The sequence below is a fragment of the Pseudonaja textilis genome, chromosome 1 (assembly GCF_049901715.1).
Source record: "Pseudonaja textilis isolate UNSWEBS1 chromosome 1, rPseTex1.2, whole genome shotgun sequence".
Classification (NCBI taxonomy): Eukaryota; Metazoa; Chordata; class Lepidosauria; order Squamata; family Elapidae; genus Pseudonaja; species Pseudonaja textilis.
In genome coordinates this window covers 163,721,598-163,741,524 of record NC_141990.1, presented here as the reverse complement: position 1 = coordinate 163,741,524, position 19,927 = coordinate 163,721,598, and the positions used below count along the sequence as shown (strand labels likewise).

General features: G+C 35.1%; 1 protein-coding gene across 4 annotated transcripts in view; it reads right to left on the bottom strand.

Annotated features, from left to right (window-relative positions):
* The window catches only part of ERBB4 (erb-b2 receptor tyrosine kinase 4), a 918,585-nt gene that overhangs the window by 134,754 nt on the left and 763,904 nt on the right, over positions 1 to 19,927 (bottom strand). For all 4 annotated transcript variants that reach the window (XM_087919620.1, XM_087919622.1, XM_087919619.1 and 1 more), the window contains exon 20: positions 16,953 to 17,138. In XM_087919620.1, the coding sequence (XP_087775746.1) occupies positions 16,953 to 17,138 (186 nt within the window). The remainder of the gene's footprint in view (positions 1 to 16,952; positions 17,139 to 19,927) is intronic.

Here is a 19,927-nt window from a genome sequence, read left to right as displayed (position 1 = left end):
GATATGGACTCGCAAAATAAAGAAGCAATGAAGTCTTTGCTGCTTTCTTACAGTACCCACCAGTCACACTGGGCCTGCTTGTGCAATGCATTAAAGATTTCAGGAAACGTCTTAAATATAGCTTACTGCACCTGACCTAGGAGAAAAACTGTAGGACACAAGAAGAATCATGACAAGAGTGAGAATGGTGGCATGCTGAGAGCTCATTTACACAAATGGAATTGATGGAAACAGATGGTGGAGATGGAAAGAGGGAGATGGTGTCGACTAATGATACCTGACTACCAGATGGGCTTAAATGCTGGCTTGGTATCAAAAGTGTGCCAAGATCCATGTGGTTCTGATTTCAGGTTTTCCTTCCTTCTCCTCTTATATTGTTATTATTAAATAGGTAACCATGATCTGGGGCTTAAGTATATGTTGCATTGATATGTACTAATTAGTTCATACTAAATCATTGTGGAAGCAACAGTGAATTAGTATGAACTTTGAAAGATATTATTATGGGGAAAACTTTTATTTTTAATGATTCTTTTAGATTTTATCCTTAAGATTATTATTGAATTATTGAATTTTATGAAAGTATAAATGTTATGGAATCTAGAAGCAAGCAACATTTGGAGGAAGGTTCCTATTTTTATAGCAGGCCATGTCAATGGGAAAATATAGTTGAAGTAACAAAACAACCCAAAAGGCAATCATCTGACTCCCTGACTTTTAACTAACTTTCCCCAAGCCTCATAGATATCAGAAGCTTAAGAGTATTCAAGGCAATTCAGCATCCGCATGGCTGTGATTTGCTGTTGGAACATCTAATACAGAATCCAGTAGACTTTGTGGAAGGAGAGAATTTCTGAGTTCTTAAAGCAATAAATCAACCTGTCTTTGCAACAAGAAAAAAACTGAAACTATGATGGGTAGGAAAAATAACAAATTAGGCTAGTCTCTTTCATGCTTTATTGTTGCTAGAATAAAATTCCTTCCCTTTCCATAGATATTTATCATGGTTAATAAGTAAATATTCATGAAACTTCTACATCCTTGTGCAAGGGATCAATCATATCAATTACATAATGAAACACGTTTTCTCCATTTCCAATATGCATTTAAATTTTTCACTTACAGTGAAAACAAATAAATTTAGGACTGATAATTTTATCCATTAGAAATGAACTTTGTTGATGTCCTACACATGTATTAGAAATCTTAATTCTGCAGATCAAGAAATGACACACTCTATATCCAGTCATAATATTATTAATAGACTAAGTAATAACATATACTTATTAATCAAAAGTTAATATCTTATTATTGTCATACATTTAAGATGCACAGTAGAGTATATTCGTGCTTTATATATAAAATATTTCTGCTTTAATACTAATTGGTAAGGAATTAGTTTGTAATAAATATGCAGCTTTGAACATGTTAAAATATAAGAAAATAAGTTTTTTTAAAAAAGCTTACTGCAATAAACAACGGCATTCAGTTTAATTTTTAAGTAACCCAAAATGCCCTTACATATATATTCCTTGTATAATAAAAAATAAAATTTGCCTCAAACCAAGACTTCTTATACCAAGTCACTATCTAGGAAAAAAAGAGTGGCTATCTTATAAACATGAAAAATGTGGGTTTATAATGGAATTCCTGACAGACCTTCATAGAAGCTGCTATAATATCTTGAATCTGATTTAGGAGAGGTTTTCAATAATACTTTTTCAAGACAGTCTATTGGGAACTGCTAAAAAAAAAGTTAATGGGTTTCTTTTTCCAAGTCCCTCAGTATATTTGATGATAGTCAAAATGTTTTATTGAATATTATTTTGGTCCCTTTAACTCTAATATATGCTGCCTGGCCTCACATTGGTTTCATAAGGTATGCTTGGTTTGACATTACCACACTAAAATAATACCACTTTGTGTTAATATTCTGGATATTTCTACTGATACAGATTAATAACTATGAAAATGGGCTCATTCTAATAGTCACTTCTACAAGTATAGAATAATTCCTGGATAATTCCCAATATTGTTGAAAAATATATTAGAAATATATAATAGAAGGAATGTTCTATTAGTCTAATATCATCTATCAATTATACCAGGTAATTTTTGCTTTTCACCTACTAAAAGGTTTCTGGAGTTTAAGATGAAATAAATATATGGCTTCCGGTTTGCAAGGCTTCGGCGGCGGCAGGAATCCGCGATCATGCTCAGTTCCTGCTGCACTCGCCGCCAAAATGCCTCTGATCGAGCTGGATCTGGAGGATATGGTTGCCCCGTAGAGGCAACTGAAGACAGAGGAGATCCGGGTAGGGGCTTGGGGATATCGCAAACCCCCTCTTCAGCCGGCTAAACTTCTTTTTCCCAAGGCAGTAGAGCGGCGGTCAGCAATGGCCGCCACAAAGAAGCCTGCAGCTGGGTAAGATTGTGCAGGAGGAAGTCGGAGAAAGTGAAAGTTTTTTGGCTGAACCGGGACAACAAGGAACCTTTAAACACCCTGGAAATTTAATTGCTTGAATGATACATTGTTTCCCAAGAAGACTGTAAAAGCAGCGAAAGAAAATTAAAAAGAAAGTTATTTTTTCTCACTCTCCCTCCCCATGGAAATAGCAGATGGAAATCTGAAAAACCTGCCTGGCCACAGAAGGAAACTAAACTTGAAATTTAAAGCCAAGGGGATAAAAGATTTCTGAACATTGGAATTAAAAACTTTTTTTTTGCTATAAGTGGGAGGGAAGAGGTAAAGAACTTATTTTAAGATTGTACTGAAGGAGACTTCTTGGAGTTTTAAGACCAGAAATAAATTGCAAAAAGAGTTCTAAAAAATTACTTTGGAACTGTGTAATTGAATTCTACCCCAGGAAGAGAAAATATAAAAAGAAGAAGGTGCTAAATGAAACAGTTTGTTCTGATTTGGATTGCTTCGTGACTTTGGGATTTGGGGGAACTATTTCTTGACAGATTAAAAACATTTGGGTTGTTCTTAAAAAAATGGCATTATCTGTTGAAGAATTGCAAATGGAATTTCAAAAGCTAAGAGAAGAGGAACAAGAAGGCAAGGGCTCTTCTGGATCTATTTTTCACTTTTTAGAAATGGCGATTTCTATCTACCAAGGAATACAACAACAAGAGGGCTGGGATGAAGAAAAAGAAGCCATATTTAATGGACAGATGATCTTAGTTGAGGAAGAAAAGAGAAAGGGGGGAAAGAAAATGGAGAACTCAGAACTTAAAAAAGCAACCAAGAAAGGGAAAAATAAGATGAAAAATCGATACAATGTCAGAAAGCAACAGAAAAGAGAAATACAACAGAGAGGGAAGATTAAGAGAGTGGAGCTTGAGAGATGGGGAGGCAAAAAGGCTAGAATTGATAAGAAAGGAAGGGAAAAAGGAAAGAGAAGTCATAAAGGTTTAAAACAAGATGTTAAAAAACAGGTTTTTTTCAGAGACAAAGGGTAAAATATAATTTAAAAAATGATTCTGCAAAAGTACATAAGACTGTATTGTAGATATTAGTATTTGAAATTGAGTTAGAAAATTGAAATATTATATGAGTTAATAATGCATTAAAGGGAATGTATAAAAATGTTTAAGATTTAACAATAGAGTTTAACTTCCTATGGAATATTGTTTTTTACTATATTATAAACTTAATTCTCTTTTTTTGTTTTATTATTCTAAAATGTAGTACTTAGAATGTACTAAGCAGAATCAGTATGGAAAGTATGTATTATTTTAAGTGTTAAGTTTAGGGGAAAGATAAAAAGTTGTCATACTTCAACCAGTGATTACAGGAGAAATATTGCATTAGAAAGAAAAGATAAATAGATAATTGAAAGAGAACGGACAAAAGATGCAAGTATAATTATCTAAACTGAGATGAAATAGATAAAGTGGAATTAAGAGAGTGAATAGAAGAGAGAAAATATATAGAAAATATAGAATGTTAAATAAGATATGAAATAGTATATTAACTGAGCATGAATTTGATTTATGTCTGTACAAAAAGATGTAACCCGGGGTAGCCGCTTTCCAAAAAGAAGTTTTATGTATTTATGTTTTGTGTTTTGTTTGTCTATGTTTGAATTAATAAAACGCTAGAAGAATGTTGGAAGAGAATAACGAAATTGTAAATAAGACAGATAGGTATAATGAATATATACAATCCAAGGCAAAAGAAATGTAATTGAATAGAAGGAAAGGGAGAAATAAAGTTGGGAAAAGATACGAAGTTGAACAGATAAGATAAATATACATATTAAATTGTGCTTGTATGGAAACATGATAATCCTGTCTATCCTGTCTTTAAATAAGATGTTTTATTTGTTTCTCAGAAAAGATGTCTTATGTTATTATATTTTACGTTTTGTTTGTTTGTGTATTGTTTTTAAAAATTAATAAAATTTGTTTTTTTTAAAAAAAGATGAAGTAAATGAGCCTTGGAATATTCACCAGTAACATTGCTTTGGATCTGTTCTATATTGGATGGATGCTCATTTTATTTATAATCGGAACTGTAAAATGAACATTTGTCCAATTTAATAAATAAGAACCAGACTTTAAAAACCACAGTTAGGGATAGAGAAAACCTCTGAGATTAGTGGAAGAGGTTAATTTTGATAACCGGTTTTAAGCAAGACTTAAAATTCAACTCATTGTGATGTCTCTCATTGAAAACAGATGGAAGAAAAGTTCTATAACATTTTGAATAGGACTCAGGACTACGATTGAATAGGATTCAGACTAGGAGCAATAAAACAATTCATTAAAACAGTAATCTACTAAGGTAATCTTAGCAATAAAATAGTTCACTCTACTTCTATAAAATAGGGTACTAAGTAGAAACTGAAAATTGTTTGGTATATAATATAGCTGGAGAAAATTTTCAATCTGATTTAAAGGAGATTTGGTGAAACCAGCATTGTGGAGTTTCAATTAATATTTGGGATTCATAGAATCTCAAATACTGTTGCAATCATAAGTGAACAAAGTAGAGCGCTTTACTTTCTGTGGTAGATTCTCTGATAGGATCACTGTGCTTAGGGAGTATTTCTCTGCTGATTGAGCCTCTTATTCTTCTGCCAGGATTTGTTTAGATAGAAGAGACAGAGGCCACATCTGCCTCTCAAACCTCTTTCTTGCATTCCCTATACCTCATGTCCTGGTTTACTGCCATTTTAAGGTACAAAATGTGTGTGTGGGAGAGGGGGAATGATCCAGGGCTATAAAAAGGCATAATAGGTCACCATCATTACTCACACTTTCCATATGTGTGATTGAAAGACACAGTCTTTATCCATGGGAAATCCATGGGTGTTCACTCAGACCTCTAGTTTCATCCCATTCTGTTCCTAAAAGTGAAGCAGTTTCAGGTAGTACTTCCCCCATACATCTTATGGACATCTTTTATTTAATCAATTCTAGAATCTTGTCATTGTTAAACCTTGATTTTGAATCTGATCTGGGTGGTCCAATTCACATCCCTAATATAAAAACATCCTAACTGAAATGAGCTTTTAGGAGGAAAAAAAACCTCACAAAAAGTGATTGATGGCGAAAGAAAAGAAAAAGAAAATCAAAGTTACCTTGAAAGAAACTACAAACCTAACTAACAGAAAGGTAGTAGAATAATGTGGAACTTCTGGTTTGAAGGGCTTTGGCGACAGACAGGAATCTGCAATCGTGCGCGGTTTCTGCCTGGGCTCGCCACTGGGGCGCCCCGAGCCGGCTGGCTTCAGGGCTAAGCCACCCCATAGAGATGAAGAAGGGGGAGACTGCCAGCAGGGTCGAGGAGAGCCGCATCTCTCCTCCTCAGCTGGCCATTACTCCCTTTCCCGAAGGCGGTAGGAGCGGTGGTCAGAAATGGGTGTCTCAAAGAAGAACTCAACTGGAAAAGAATGTGCAGGAGGAAGTTAAGAAGTGAAAGTTTTGGCTGACCATGCTAAGTTGAAAAAGCAATAACTAAGGTACCCTGGAATTTAAATTTTACAAGAAACAACATCGCCCCCAAAGAAGAGTCGGAAGCAGCGAAAGAAAGTGAAAAGGGAAAGGTTTGATTTTTTTTCTTCTCTCTCCTTCCTTATATTGACAATTAAGAATAAGAAATTGGAAAAATCCGCTTTGGCATCAATAGGCAATTAAGCTGAAAATATAACTAAATGCCAAAGGGACAATAAAGATTTCTGGATATTAAAAACTTTTTCTTCTATAAGCAGGAAGGGAGAGAAAAAGAATAAGGGCAGGATCTGGAAAAGGGAGGAGACTGCCTGGACTTTAAAAGAATCTAAAGTAAAATTTCAATAAGACTTAAAATTTCAATAAGACACATTTTAACTGAAACTTTGCAACTAAATAGGAACCCCAGGAAGAGAAAGTGGGGAAAAAAAGAAAGAGCAAAAAGAAACAGCTTGTGTGTATTTGGACTACTTGGTGACTTTTGGATTTTTGGCTATTATATTTGAATGACTAAAATCAATCGGGTGGTTGTTTAAAAACTTCTACAATGGTATTACTTTTGGATGAATTGAAAATGGAACTTAAAAAGTACAAAGAAGATGCACAAGAAGGGAAGGGTTCCTTTGGCTTCATTTTTCAATTTCTAGAAATGGAGATTTGGAACTATGAGAAACAACAAGAAAAGACTGCAAAACAAGAAGACTGGGACAAAGAAGAAGCCATCTTTAATGAACAAGTAACTCTATGTGGGGAAGAAAAAGGAGGAGGGGGAAGAGGATGGAGAATTTAAGACTTAAAAAAACAACCAAAGAAAAGAAAAATAATTTGAAAAATAAGTATAATACTGGAAAGTAACAGAAGAGAGGAATACAGAAGAGAGAATTGGAGGTAGAGAGACAAGGGGGTAAAAGGGGGAGAGAGAAGAAGAGAGAGAAGAAGGAAAGGAAAAGAAGTTACAAAGGTCCGGAGCAAGATATAAAGAAACAGGACCTATTTAGAGATAATGGGTGAAAGGTGCATGAGATTGTGTTGTTATATTTGAAACAGAAATAATTTTAGAAAATTGGAAACAACATATGATTAGAAGGAGGGATAGAATAGTTAGTGTAACTTAGTGAAATGTTTGTGAATAAAGTAAATGAAATAAAATAAATGAGAAAATTGAATTAGGAAGGAATGGGAACATTTTAATTAGTCAATGTTTTATAAAATATAAGTGAAGAGGGGGGGAATTGATTATGGAAAGGTTATAATTGTTCCCATAGAAGTATGATATTTAATTGAAAAGTAATGTGAAAAATGTTAAGACTAATGAATATTAATATTAATGATAGAATTGAATTGGAATGGAATGTTGTTTTAATTATATACATTTATAATTTTTTCTTTTCTTTTTTTTTAAAGAATACCGTGAATAGTTTAAGAATGTACCAAGCAGAATCCGAATGGAAGTTATGTATTATATTGAGTGTTATAACTTTAGGGGAAAGATATAAAGGCGTCATACTCCAATCAGTAACTACAGGAGAAATTTTGTTTAATGAGAAAAGATAATAGACAATTGAAACAGGACAGATAAAAAATATAAATATAATGATTTGAATTGAATTGAGATGAAATAAATACAATAAAATTGAGGAAATTAAAAGAGGGGAGAAGCCATGTAGAAAATGTAAAATTGTAATAAGATATGGAACAGAATATAAAAATGAGCATGAACCTGAATTTGTGTCTGTATGAAGAAATGTAACCCGGGATTATGCTGCTTTCAAAAAAGATGTTTTAATTGTATTTCTTTTCTTTTTGTGAAAACTCAAATAAAATTTACAAAAAAAAAAAAAGAAAGGTAGTAGAATAATTATAAAGAAAGGTAAAGGCAAAAGATTACACAAGAGGAAGAATAAATTTGAAACTAGAGAAGAATGAACAAAAAATATCCCACCCTACAATTCTTAATTACTGTAATTGGATACTATGCTTCAGTTGCAGCTCTCCAAGGGCATAATGGCTGCCCTCCTTTGCAATGTGTTAGCCATAATTAATAATGCTGTAGTAATTAGAAGAACATAGTCTGATGAGTCCTGTAGTTTTCAAAAAGACTCAGGGGGACTTGGCACTTGGCTTCTATTGGAAATAACAGTATTCAGTCCACTAAATTACAATTTTACACACATATTTATCTAGTCAGCATTTTTTATTAGTTAGTGTTGACAAAAACTGGATGGCTACATTTTCTTCAGAAATATCACATGAATAAAGCATACAAATATGACAAATCCATCCCTGCCCCCATTTCTTCTGCTAGGCTATTTCTTTGAACACGTATATAAGATCACAATCCACACCCAGAGTGATTTTTCCCAAGACTCAGCAATCTGCTAAAACCTGTTCATGTTCCAGAATTCAGGGAAAATAAAGAAGTGGCCATCCTCTGTCTCTCAGAGAGCCCTACCATATCCTTAAAATAAAGATCCCAAGTAAAAGTTTTAGGTAATGTTCTTTTAGTTTTATGAAGCAAGTGCTGTCTTTTCTCATCAATGAATGTCCTTAGATGGGAATCAGTATTGCTCCATTCTTTTTCTTAGTCAAGATTTGTTTTCACATTAGACTTCTGGAAGCAACTGCAATAGCAAGTGTACCATAAGAGACTATAAGAGGAATGGGTTCCTAATGTTGTATTATTCCTTCTTAAAGACCAGGAATACGGAGAACATATTAGTCCCAGAATCTATTGTTTCTGCCAGTTAAAGCTTTTGAAAGCTTTTGCAGCTCAGCAGTATCTAGAAGACTTCAAGTCAGCCATCCCACATTGATACTGTGGTATAACCATTCAATTTGAAATAAATCCCATTACATGTTCTATTAAAGATGGAAACAACAGACACATAATAGAAACACACTCACACTCAGTCACTGTGAAGTAAATGCATGATCTTTGTCAGATATTATAAACAGATTTACAAACAGCCTACTTTAGGAGTACAGCTATTGTATAATAGCCTCATATTAAAATACATTAAATTATAAGAATATAATATTAAATTTCTACTAGACCATCTGTATGTATGAGTGAAGAGAGTACATAAACAAATTGGACCACATCATCAGATGCAAAAGCAGGCATTATATTATATTATATTATATTATATTATATTATATTATATTATATTATATTATATTGAACAGGATTTTTCTTTCCTTTTCCCCATTTTTCCCTTGAGTGACAAGATTACCAAAATAAATAACTAAACACAGTAATAGATTTAGGAATGTACAATACAGGAAATACTATGAGTTATATAGTACATGTTATCGAATTTAAGTTATTTCCCTGCTAGCAACTTTTAGCCACTTGTACAATTATCTCTCCATCACTATTCCAAAATAATAGCAATAAAGGCAGGCATTATATCACTCCAGTGATAGCTAGTAATGCTATGAGGACACTATAAATGTCTACAGATTGCCACATATTGCATTATGTATCTTAGCAAATAAAAAATGTGGCTATGTAAATAGAAACCTATAAATGTGTAGAGTTCTTTGCTAAATCTAACTGTTCATAATGCCTCAAAAGATGTACAATATAATGGCTGCCTATTCAGTAGCTGCTTTTTTGATTCATTGAACAAGATAGCCCCCCCCCCCTCCATCTCTCAGCTTATTATAATATTTTTTGCTTGGAGGCAAGGAAGTATGAATTCTTAGTGTCCTTTAATTCCTTGCCCTGTTTATATGCTGTCCCTTAGTTCCACAAATGATCTGGCCTGATCTGAGGCAATGACTCCTCTTTGGTAATAAGCCTTTTCCAGGCTCAGGTGAAGCCAGATTCCACCCCAAAGCTCCATCCCTTTTGGCTCCCCCAACTGGCTTGTCCTTTTGCATCACTCTTCCATGGAGTTCAAAGGACCACTAGGGATGCAACATTTCTGATTGTATCCTCACTATTACTGAACTCCCTTAAAAGAAAAGCTTTTAGTGGTCTTTCTTGTTTTCCAGAAATAGGCAAGAAATTATTTGTTTCAGCCTACTAACGGAATGATATAGCCCTCCCAGAGTCACTTAGGTGAGAAAGATGGCTATATAAAAGAAACAAATGTTTAAACGACATTTGGGTGGGAAAGGGATTCTTTTTAGCTGCCTTCTGCATCATCTCTCTTTTTTATTTCTATGTATTTAATTGATTTTTTAAAATTATTCTTCAAATACTAATATATAAGATAAGAGATGCTGCTTGACATTATTTTTGCTATCCCTAGTATGACTGGAATGGAGCTGGTCACTGAGTTGGCTGCCTAATGTAAAGATGGCAGAGGGAGGATCCAAAGGTACAAGGCTGAAGCTTTTAGATCAAGACTCCATAGAAAGGGGGAAATGGTAAGGTTGATCCACACCCTATAACTAACATCCTTTAGAGCAAAATGGGAAGAATATTGCTGAAAAAACTGTAGAGTTGGATACTTTAGGTATATTCAGAGCGCCTCCATTTGTAAACTCTGCTTTGGTAAATGAACTCTCCCAGGGTGGCAATTAAATAGCCTTTAGTCCTGCTTCTTACTAGCTGAAGTATATTGTTGGTGCAGCATAATAATTATACAATTAGCCTTGTCATGGCATGGAGTTTGGGAATACAAACATCTTGGACTTTCAGATACAAGCGGCTGATAGATGACTGTCATTAACCTCATCCTTTGTAAACTCCCCAGCAGGCTTTCTATAAGCTGTAAGCTAGAGCGGATTAATAAAAAGAAAGAAAGACCTTGAACCACAGCTACATCCCTTCACCTCTTCTCAACCTTTCTGCTCACCCTTGATTTCTCCTACTGCACACACAGTCTGCCCATCTTTCACTCCTGGCTGCTTCAAAATAACGAAAGCTGCTTTTAACTAGCCTGCTTATCAATCAAATGCTGCCAAGGAGAATAAAAGGAAAAAAGCTCTTCTCTAACAATACAGCCAAAATGGCCCTAATCTTAGAAAGCTATTTTAACTGTGAAGGCTTGTTCTCTCTGTGCTAATCACTGTGGCCGCTGATTCACACAGGAGAGGTGTAGGAAATGCTATAATGTTCCTTGAACTTGATTTTTAAGCTAGTGTAACCATGGAGATCCTATTGAATACTAGGTGAGTATCTTGATCTCAGTATTAACATGCATAGAGATATGGTAATCTAAAAGTAACAGTTAAGTTATGCAAGGTGAACTAATTCCATTGGTTTTATCCCTTAGGGGCATCAATTCCACACATTTGTGCTATACCTACCCTTAATGGATGTGGTATGACAGCAGCAATTCAGTACTCGGTTAACAGCATATGACATATGGTTTCCATCAGCTCCCAGAACAACCAAAAAGGACATGTTCTGAATGTCTTACACCTCAAAACTGTATGTACAGTAAATTAAAACTGGAAACAACTCATTATCTGCAACTTGCTATGTTGAGATCTAGTAAGAGAACATTCCAGAACACTCAAGTGACTTGGGATAGTCCTGTAGTCCTTGGATCATTCCTACAGATAGGTGATTTCTTTAAGAATTCTGACATTTCCTATTAATTTTGTGATGAGGAAGGCAGCATTCTCAATAAAAATGTTCAATTAATTCATGAATGTATGAAAACCAGTGGATTTATTATAGTACAGTAGATGCCTAAACAATGCATCTCCATTTTGAGTTGCAAATGAAAAAAAAGTTCTCTTTTAAACTAATGGGAAGCAAGTTCCATGGAGATAAAACAATAACAAATTGACGTTTTCCTGAGGAAAAAAAAAATGATTCTTATGTTTTTAGGCTAATATTATTGTACTTTCTCTTCCAACTTACACTTTGTGAAGATTAATTTTGGAATTATTTTCTACCCAAAAGTTGTTAAAAGGAGATCTCCTAGGATCTCACTGATTTCCCAATGTACAAAATTGCTTATCACTGTGGCTTCTTGTTCTTGTTGTTATTATTACTATTAAGAATAGTATAGTTACAGAATTATTGGATTACAAAATATGAAAAGAGGCTTGATAATCTGGGGAAAAAAGACCAAATATTATTTCAGTACCCATGCCTCATAAATAATTGAAATAGGACAGAATTTTCAAAATCAGATTCCAATTATCATAATCTAGGCCATGATGCTAAAGCATGAAAAAAGCATATTTCATCCTTTTACCTAATTCACATGAAATTCAGTCTTTTTGAGAATACGAAGCATTGTGCAGAGGACATGGTATAAATGAAATCGAACTTCTTATTGCAATGAGAGAGTTCATTTCTTATTCTGACAAACTTATAATGTTTGCAATTTGACAAACTTGTAACGTTACATGCCACAAACCAAGAATTTGGATATGTCTCATACACATCTATCCTAAACATAACAATATTTTTAGAGAGAACGTAGAATATTTGCTCTTTTAAGAAGGTACCTATCTAGCCTAATGACTAAACAGTGTAATGGACACATTCAGAAATATCAAAGCCACTATACCTTGGCTTTGGGGAATAAGACTGTGGGTTTTAGGAGGAGCCCTTCTATTCTCCTACTCTTACAATATTCAACAGTACAGTGTCAACAATAGAGACCTTCAACTTCTAAAAGGTTCTAAAATCTCCCAGGATTTAAAATGGACACCTTACATTATAGCTATCATTAAAAAGGCACAACAAAGTATGTTCTTCCTGCATCAACTCAGGAAGTTCAGACTATTCTAGAAGCTATTGATACCGTTTTACAGAAAAATTATTGAGTCTGTCATTTGTACTTCTATAACTGTTGGTTTGATACAGCAACCAAACAGGACAGGTACAAACTTCAATGGATAATTAGGACTGCAGAACAAACAATTGCAGCCTGCCTTCCATAGAAGATCTGTATATTGCACAGGTTAGAAGGAGGACTAAGAAAATATTTATAGACCCCTCACATCCTGGACATAAACTATTTCAACTCCTCTACTCAGGATGCCACTATAGAACATTGCATGCAAAACAATGAGACACAGGGACATTTTTTTCCACTCATGCCTTTACTCTGCTGGACGTCTAATTCTCATAGTACTGTCTAATCTCTATGTATATTTATCCATGTTTTACATCTGTAATGTAATTATTATTATCCTTCTTAACTTTTTACTACCCCCAGCTATTGGTATGATTATGATGGTTATTATTATTACTCTATTGCTTTGCATGTGCAATGAAAGTTTCTAGACTGGAGACGAATTCCTTGAGTGTCTAATCACACTTGGCTAAATAAAGTATTCTATTCTATTCTCCCAATGATCTTTGTGGAATTTGTTTCAAAACAGGCAAAAAACGGTTGCACAATGAGTCTGATGGTATATAAAAATGCACACATTTTTGTAAACTTTTCTGGGAAAGGAAAACTTCTGGCAAATGTATTACAATTCCTCTTTTGTTTTTAAAACATGTAGAATAGAATAGAATAGAATAGAATAGAATAGAATAGAATAGAATAGAATAGAATAGAATAGAATAGAATTCTTTATTGGCCAAATTGATTGGACACAGAAGGAATTTGTCTCATTGCAAATGCTCTCATATAAACACCACTGATGTACAAAATGACAACAAATATCTCAATCCTAAATGGATAATCTTCAATAATATTAACCAATTACCCCTTCCAAAAATGATATTGTGAAAAGCATATTGCTCCTGGCAGAACAAAATTCTTTCCAGTATTTGTAGCTTTTCATACACAATTTGAGACAGCTGGAAAGGAACTTTCATGCCAAACAATTTATCTGAACCAGGAGCTCTAATAAATAACACTGCACAAAAGCAGACAAAGACAAACACACTAGAGCTGATGCCTACTACAGCAGAGATAACCTCATTTTAAACCATTCACATAACAAAATTCACAATAAAACTAAAGACCTTTTGTACCTTCTTCTTCAGCCTCAGCACAGAAAACTGTCACCAGAAACTGATTTAGACAAAGATACAGTTAATAAAAAGCAAACATCCAAACCAACTTCAGGCCATACAAATATCTGTCTGAAATCCACTGAAACGCCAGTGGATATTTTGGATTGTGCTCTGGGCAGCTTCTAGACAGGCACAATAAATCTTGCCAAACTGCTTTAGGAAATCTACACCTGAGAGTAAATCCACTGCAGTTTGGCAAAGCAACTTTGGCCACATACTCCAAAAGTGAATAGTTTTGTTTATCACCATAAATAAAAATAATATTCAGAAAAACTGCATTCTAATAAGGTTTACTGAATTATTCTTCAGTTTGTACTTTAACTTCAAAATGGTTCTATAACTAAGGTGTATGAAAATCAATAGTATCTGTTTTATGGCTAGCTTCTGATATTGACTAGAGCTAAAATGTAGACTAAATATGCTCCAAAATGTAGACTAGATGTGCTACAAAGGTTGACCATAACAATCCAAATATGCAGTCACTGGGTACTGTAAATCCAGAAAATACAGTCGTAAAAACTCTTATTAGATCCAAATATCAATAGGCCTGTCTTCAACTCTGAGCGATACTTCTGATCACAGACTTATCTCATCTGCTGAAATGGATCTGAAGTATAATAATTACAAATCCCTAAATGACTTCCTACAGTAGCTTAAAAACAAAGGAGAAGAACGACTGTATCACAAATGTCAAAATCCCATTTAACAGAGCTGTGGTAGGAGAATGTAATGATTGATGCTATCTAAAACAACCAAGAGATCCAGGTAAATCATCAGAGCTATGCTCTCCTTTCTTTTTCCAGTACAGATCAGATATAAAGTCAATCAAGCATGAAGCCAGATTGAAATGAGTGCAGAAAATCCCTTTCATCCAAGCACTATTGAAGTTGACCAGTTATCATCTGTTTGACCACCTCACCCAAAAGGCGGTATTAGTCTTTTGGATGAAAATGTCCAAATGGAAGAACCCAGGGAACATTTTTGAGGAAGGGTTACTTTCAAGGCTTCTGGTATTAACATCTTATAAAGAGGCATTCACATCCTGCTTTCTGAGGCTGCAGCGGCATAAATTAATCTTACACAATTTGGTCCAGAAGATATTCTAATACGACACATCTTTTCACATATTCTGCAATATGACCAGCAGTGGCCACAGCAGAATGCAAGGTCAAGGGGAGCAGGTCCGAGTAAGAAAAGCAGTATCACACTCTCACAATGTAAGCCATATCCCTTTTCGTGTTGCAAAGTTGAATGTACAAAAGGAACATGATTCTCTGAGAGCCCCTGAATGGCACTTAATTTTCTAATCAATCTGACTTGATTTGAGAAATTGGGAATAGAATAGATATTACATGAATTTCCCAGGAAAAAAAATACATTGTTTGGAGCATTTTTGTATAAAATCAAAAAATGCAACTTTTTTGAGCTGAACTGTTTGACCCAAGTATTAAATCCAAAACATAACTGCATTTGGGTTAATTGTAGATCAGCTGGCATTTTTAGCCTCCCCTACATGCAATAAACTATTTCTTTTGCAAGCCAGATCAGGTCGAGAAAAGCAAAAAATTAAAAACATATATAATGAACATATATAGTATATATCAGTGGTGGCGAAACTTTTCAGCACCAAGTGGTGAAATGGGAGTGTGCATCCATGCAAGTGCATGTGCTAAAACCTGGAAGAGCAGCTCCCCGGCATGCTGGATGGGAGCGCCGGAAACTGGAAGCTCAGTTTCCCAGCACGCACATGTGCGCTGGCCAACTTGTCTTCCAGTTTCTAATGTGCATGCACACGTGAAGACCAGCTGGCCAGCACGCACATGTGTGCTATGGAGCTGCTCTTCTGGTTTCTGCACTCCCACACACGTGAGAAGACCAGCTAGCTTGCGCGCATACATTCACTGAAACCCAGAAGAGCAAGAGGCGATGGCTGGCATGCCTGGAGAAATGGCTCTGCATGCTACTTCTGGCACATGTGTCATAGGTTCGCCATCAAGGATATATATAACATACAGCAGTAATGTATAGTAACATATAGTACATAACAAACATACAGCAATTGAACTTCCTAATATATAAGCAATTATTTTTTTACTAACAAAAACATTTCTGTGCACATTTCTTGCCTATATATGCTCTGAACTATAGCATTTTAGTTCACATATTAGTATAAATTAGTTAAATTGTAATTAAAACATGAACAGATAATGATGATCATTCACTACTACATAAAGTCCAATATACCACTTAGTATTATCATAGAGGCTAATAATTCCTCTGGATTCCTTTGTCAAACAGTTTCAAGCATGGGTGATTAAATTTATCAAAATGCAACTATTTCTTCTATACACAAAGAATCTCTATAATCCAGCAATCTAGAATATCTTCTTTGTAAAATTATATTCTATTAAACCAGGGGTTCCCAACCTCTGAGCTGTGGCCCACTACCGGGCCACGGCCTATTTGGAACCAGGCCCCACAAGTGGTGGGCTGGCAGGCCTGCGTGCGCCCGCAACTCAGCTTGTTTGAGTGGCAGGCCGGTGTGCAGGCACAGCTCAACTTGCACATGTGAGCTAGCCCAATTTAAGCTGCGCACTCATGCACATGTGTGCCAGCCCACTGCTTGTGCAAGTCAAGCTGCACATGCGTGTGAGCACACCAGCCCACTGTTCATGTGACCTGGTTTCCCTGTCCCCCCGTCCCCCCCATGGCCACCAAGCTGCAAAGGTTGGGGACTGCTGTATTAGACAATTTCAAAAAGTGATAATTTGGCAGATACTAATTTTGCTTCAGAAAAATAACCATATCAGTACTAAAAATGAAGGTTTTTCTACTCAACAAAAGAAAAGATATTACAATTTAGTAAAAGAATTTGAAATTTCCCTTGTCCTTTATAGTTAGAATCATATAATTTATAAATTAGCCTAATGCTACACAGAAATAATTTTAAAACAAAGCAACCCCCACGCACACATATCTCAAAACAGTATGAAATCTAAAGTGAAAATGAGTGACAGGTTCTAGCCCATTAATAATGGCTTACCTTGGCTATCTGAACACACCAGTTCAGCAAAACCTGGGAACCAATGTTATCTTTGTGTTCATGTACATAGTCTAGTAAACAACCATGGGGCATCAGCTGAGTAACTAGTTGAATGGTGGGGCTCAGACAGACTCCTAGTAACCGAACCAAATGTGGATGGTCCATACTTGCCATTATAAGTGCTTCCTAAAAGAAAAAGAAAAAAATTAAGTTATAGCTCAGTGTTCTAACACAAAGGATATTTTCTGCTTCCAGTTAAATACAGAATCGCTAAATAAGAAATTCAGGAAAGTCCATTTTCTCCCCTGTGAGCCAGCATATTCTTTTAAGATCTTCATCTTATAGCAATGCTCAGATTACTATCTGATAATAGTGTCTATTCTGCTGATGCTAACCTGATTATAGAATATTGTTCCCAGAGATACTTGCCTTCCCTTTTTTTTAGTACCTTTTATTCTCTTAATCATTTCATGGATGATTAATTTAATTTCTTTCTTTGAGTTATATTGCTAATGTTTTTGTAATGTGATTTTTAATAGTTTGTTCTTTTTTGTATTATTTAAGGATATGTGGATTAGTTTAAGTCCCAAACTACCACTGTTGCATATCATTCCTTCCATCTATTTTCTCAGAATTTTTAAAAAAGAAAATCTTCATATGTTTTTGTAGAAAACCTTGCTGAATAGACACCGTTTTAATGGAATTTCCTCAGAGAAAGCAGTTTTCAGCAAAACTATTTCTTGCTTGCTTGTTGAATGTATAAGTCACCTCAATCCTCCAACCAACTCCAAGCAGTATATAGCATTATTAAAACAATAAAACAAGTAATAAACAACAATATAGTACTAGATTTGGTGGGGCACATCAGTAAGAAATAAAATCCCAGTATCGGTACAGGACCACCCTGCCTCAAGGCTTGCTGAAAGAGCTACATTTTTAGGACTTCCCTAAATGAATTGGGGGTGGGTTTATCTGAGAGGGCAAGGATGGCCACAGAAAAGTCATCTCTCCAAGGTCCCACAATCTATAGTTTCAAATCTATTCAAGTTTTTATCCAATTGCAAAAAAATGTATTTGACAAGAAACCAAAACATATAAACGCCTAGGTACAATCCGATTTAGAAGCACAATTTGGATGCTTTGGCATTTTGATTAGTTACACAATTTCCTTTTAAAGAACTCTACGGGGATTTTTCTTCCTGCTTGAAGGAGAAAGGACTATGTACAACATTAACTGCAATCCCATGATATCTTAATTCAATTTCACTGACTTTTTTAAAAAACTTCTCATCTATTATTGTTCCTTCACCTCCAAGGCACAGATATAGCATGATATTCTGCATTTTGCAATGGCTATAAAAGCACAGAAATGTCACAAACTGGCACTAGGATCTACATTTGAATTCACTCATTAACAGATTGGGTAAATATTCAGTTTGGAGATCTGAAGGATTCAGATAATTCTGCAGATCAAAACGAAACTTATTTGACTGCATAAAAAGCTTAGAAAATATTTTTAAAAGAACACCTAAAAGAAATGGATGAACAATAAAGATAGATAGCCCAGGACTCCACAGATGAGGTGTGATCCCATACGTAAGCTGGCAGGAATAGCCAACACCCCAGAAGACAAGCTCAGGAACCAAAAAGATCTTGACTAACTTAAACAATGGGCCCTATCCAACAAAATGAAATTTAATGCAGAAAAAAGCAAGGTTTTACACTTGGACAGGAAAAACCAAAGATAAAAGTACAGAAACCTGGCTCAAAAACAGTAACTGTGAGAGGAAGCTTGGAGTCCTAATGGACATTACTTAAATATGAGCCAGCAGTGTGTGGCAGCAGCCAAAAAAGCTAATACAATGCTTGGCTGTATCAACAGAGGCATAGAATCAAAATCACATGAAGTATTAATACCGCTTCACACCTGGAATACTGCATCCAGTTTTGGTCACCACATTACAAAAAAGATGTTGAGACTTTGGAAAAAGTACAAACAAGAGCAACTAAGATGATTAAAGGCCTGGAGACTAAAATATATGAAGAACGGTTGCAGGATTTGGGTTTAGCTAGTCTAGAGAAAAGAATGTTTGGGGTGTGTGTGCATGATAACAGTATTCCAGTATTTGAGAGGTTGCCACAAAGAGAATGAGGTCAATTTATTTTTCAAAGCACCAGAGGGCAAGACAAGAAACAATGGGTGGAAACAAATCAAGGAGAGAAGCAATCTGCAATCTGCAATTAAGGAGAAAGTTTTTAACACTGAGGATAATTAACCAGCGGAACAGCTTGCCATCAGAAATTGTGGATACCTCATCACTAGAGGTTTTTAAGAAGAGACTGGACAGTCATTTGTTTGAAATGCTATATGGTCTCCTGCTTGAGCAGCAAACTGGACTAGAAGACTCGAAGATCCCTTCCAGCTCTGCTCTGATTCAGATGAAGTCACAAAAGTAAATGTTTGGAATAAGCTGAGATCAGTAAAGAAGAATAAGAATGGCATCTTTAGGTTTGTTCAAAATAAAAGGGGAAAATAGAAATGGTAATATCAAATAAAAATCAGAGCTATCCCACTCTTACTTTAGTTCAGTCTTTTCTAATAAAATTTATAGGTTAAGAGTAAAGAGAGAACAGAAAAACAGGACTTCCTACTTTGAGAATTGTTTTCAACTTACAACCATAACTGGACCTGGAATTACAGTCATTGACAAATCATGTCAGTCATTAAGCAGGTCAACATGTAGCTGTGCAAAATTTTCTGAACTTTTTTGTGGCATTTGTTCAGTGAACCATGGTGGTCATTAAACAAATCCATCGTCCACAATAGATTTTTTTTCCAGAAACCAGAAATAAATACTGGTTTCTGGCAAAAATATTGTAAATTACAATGACCATGGGAACATAGGATGCTGCAAATGGCCATAAATGGTTGCCAAGCATCCAAAATGAGATCATGCAACTGCAAGGATGGTGGT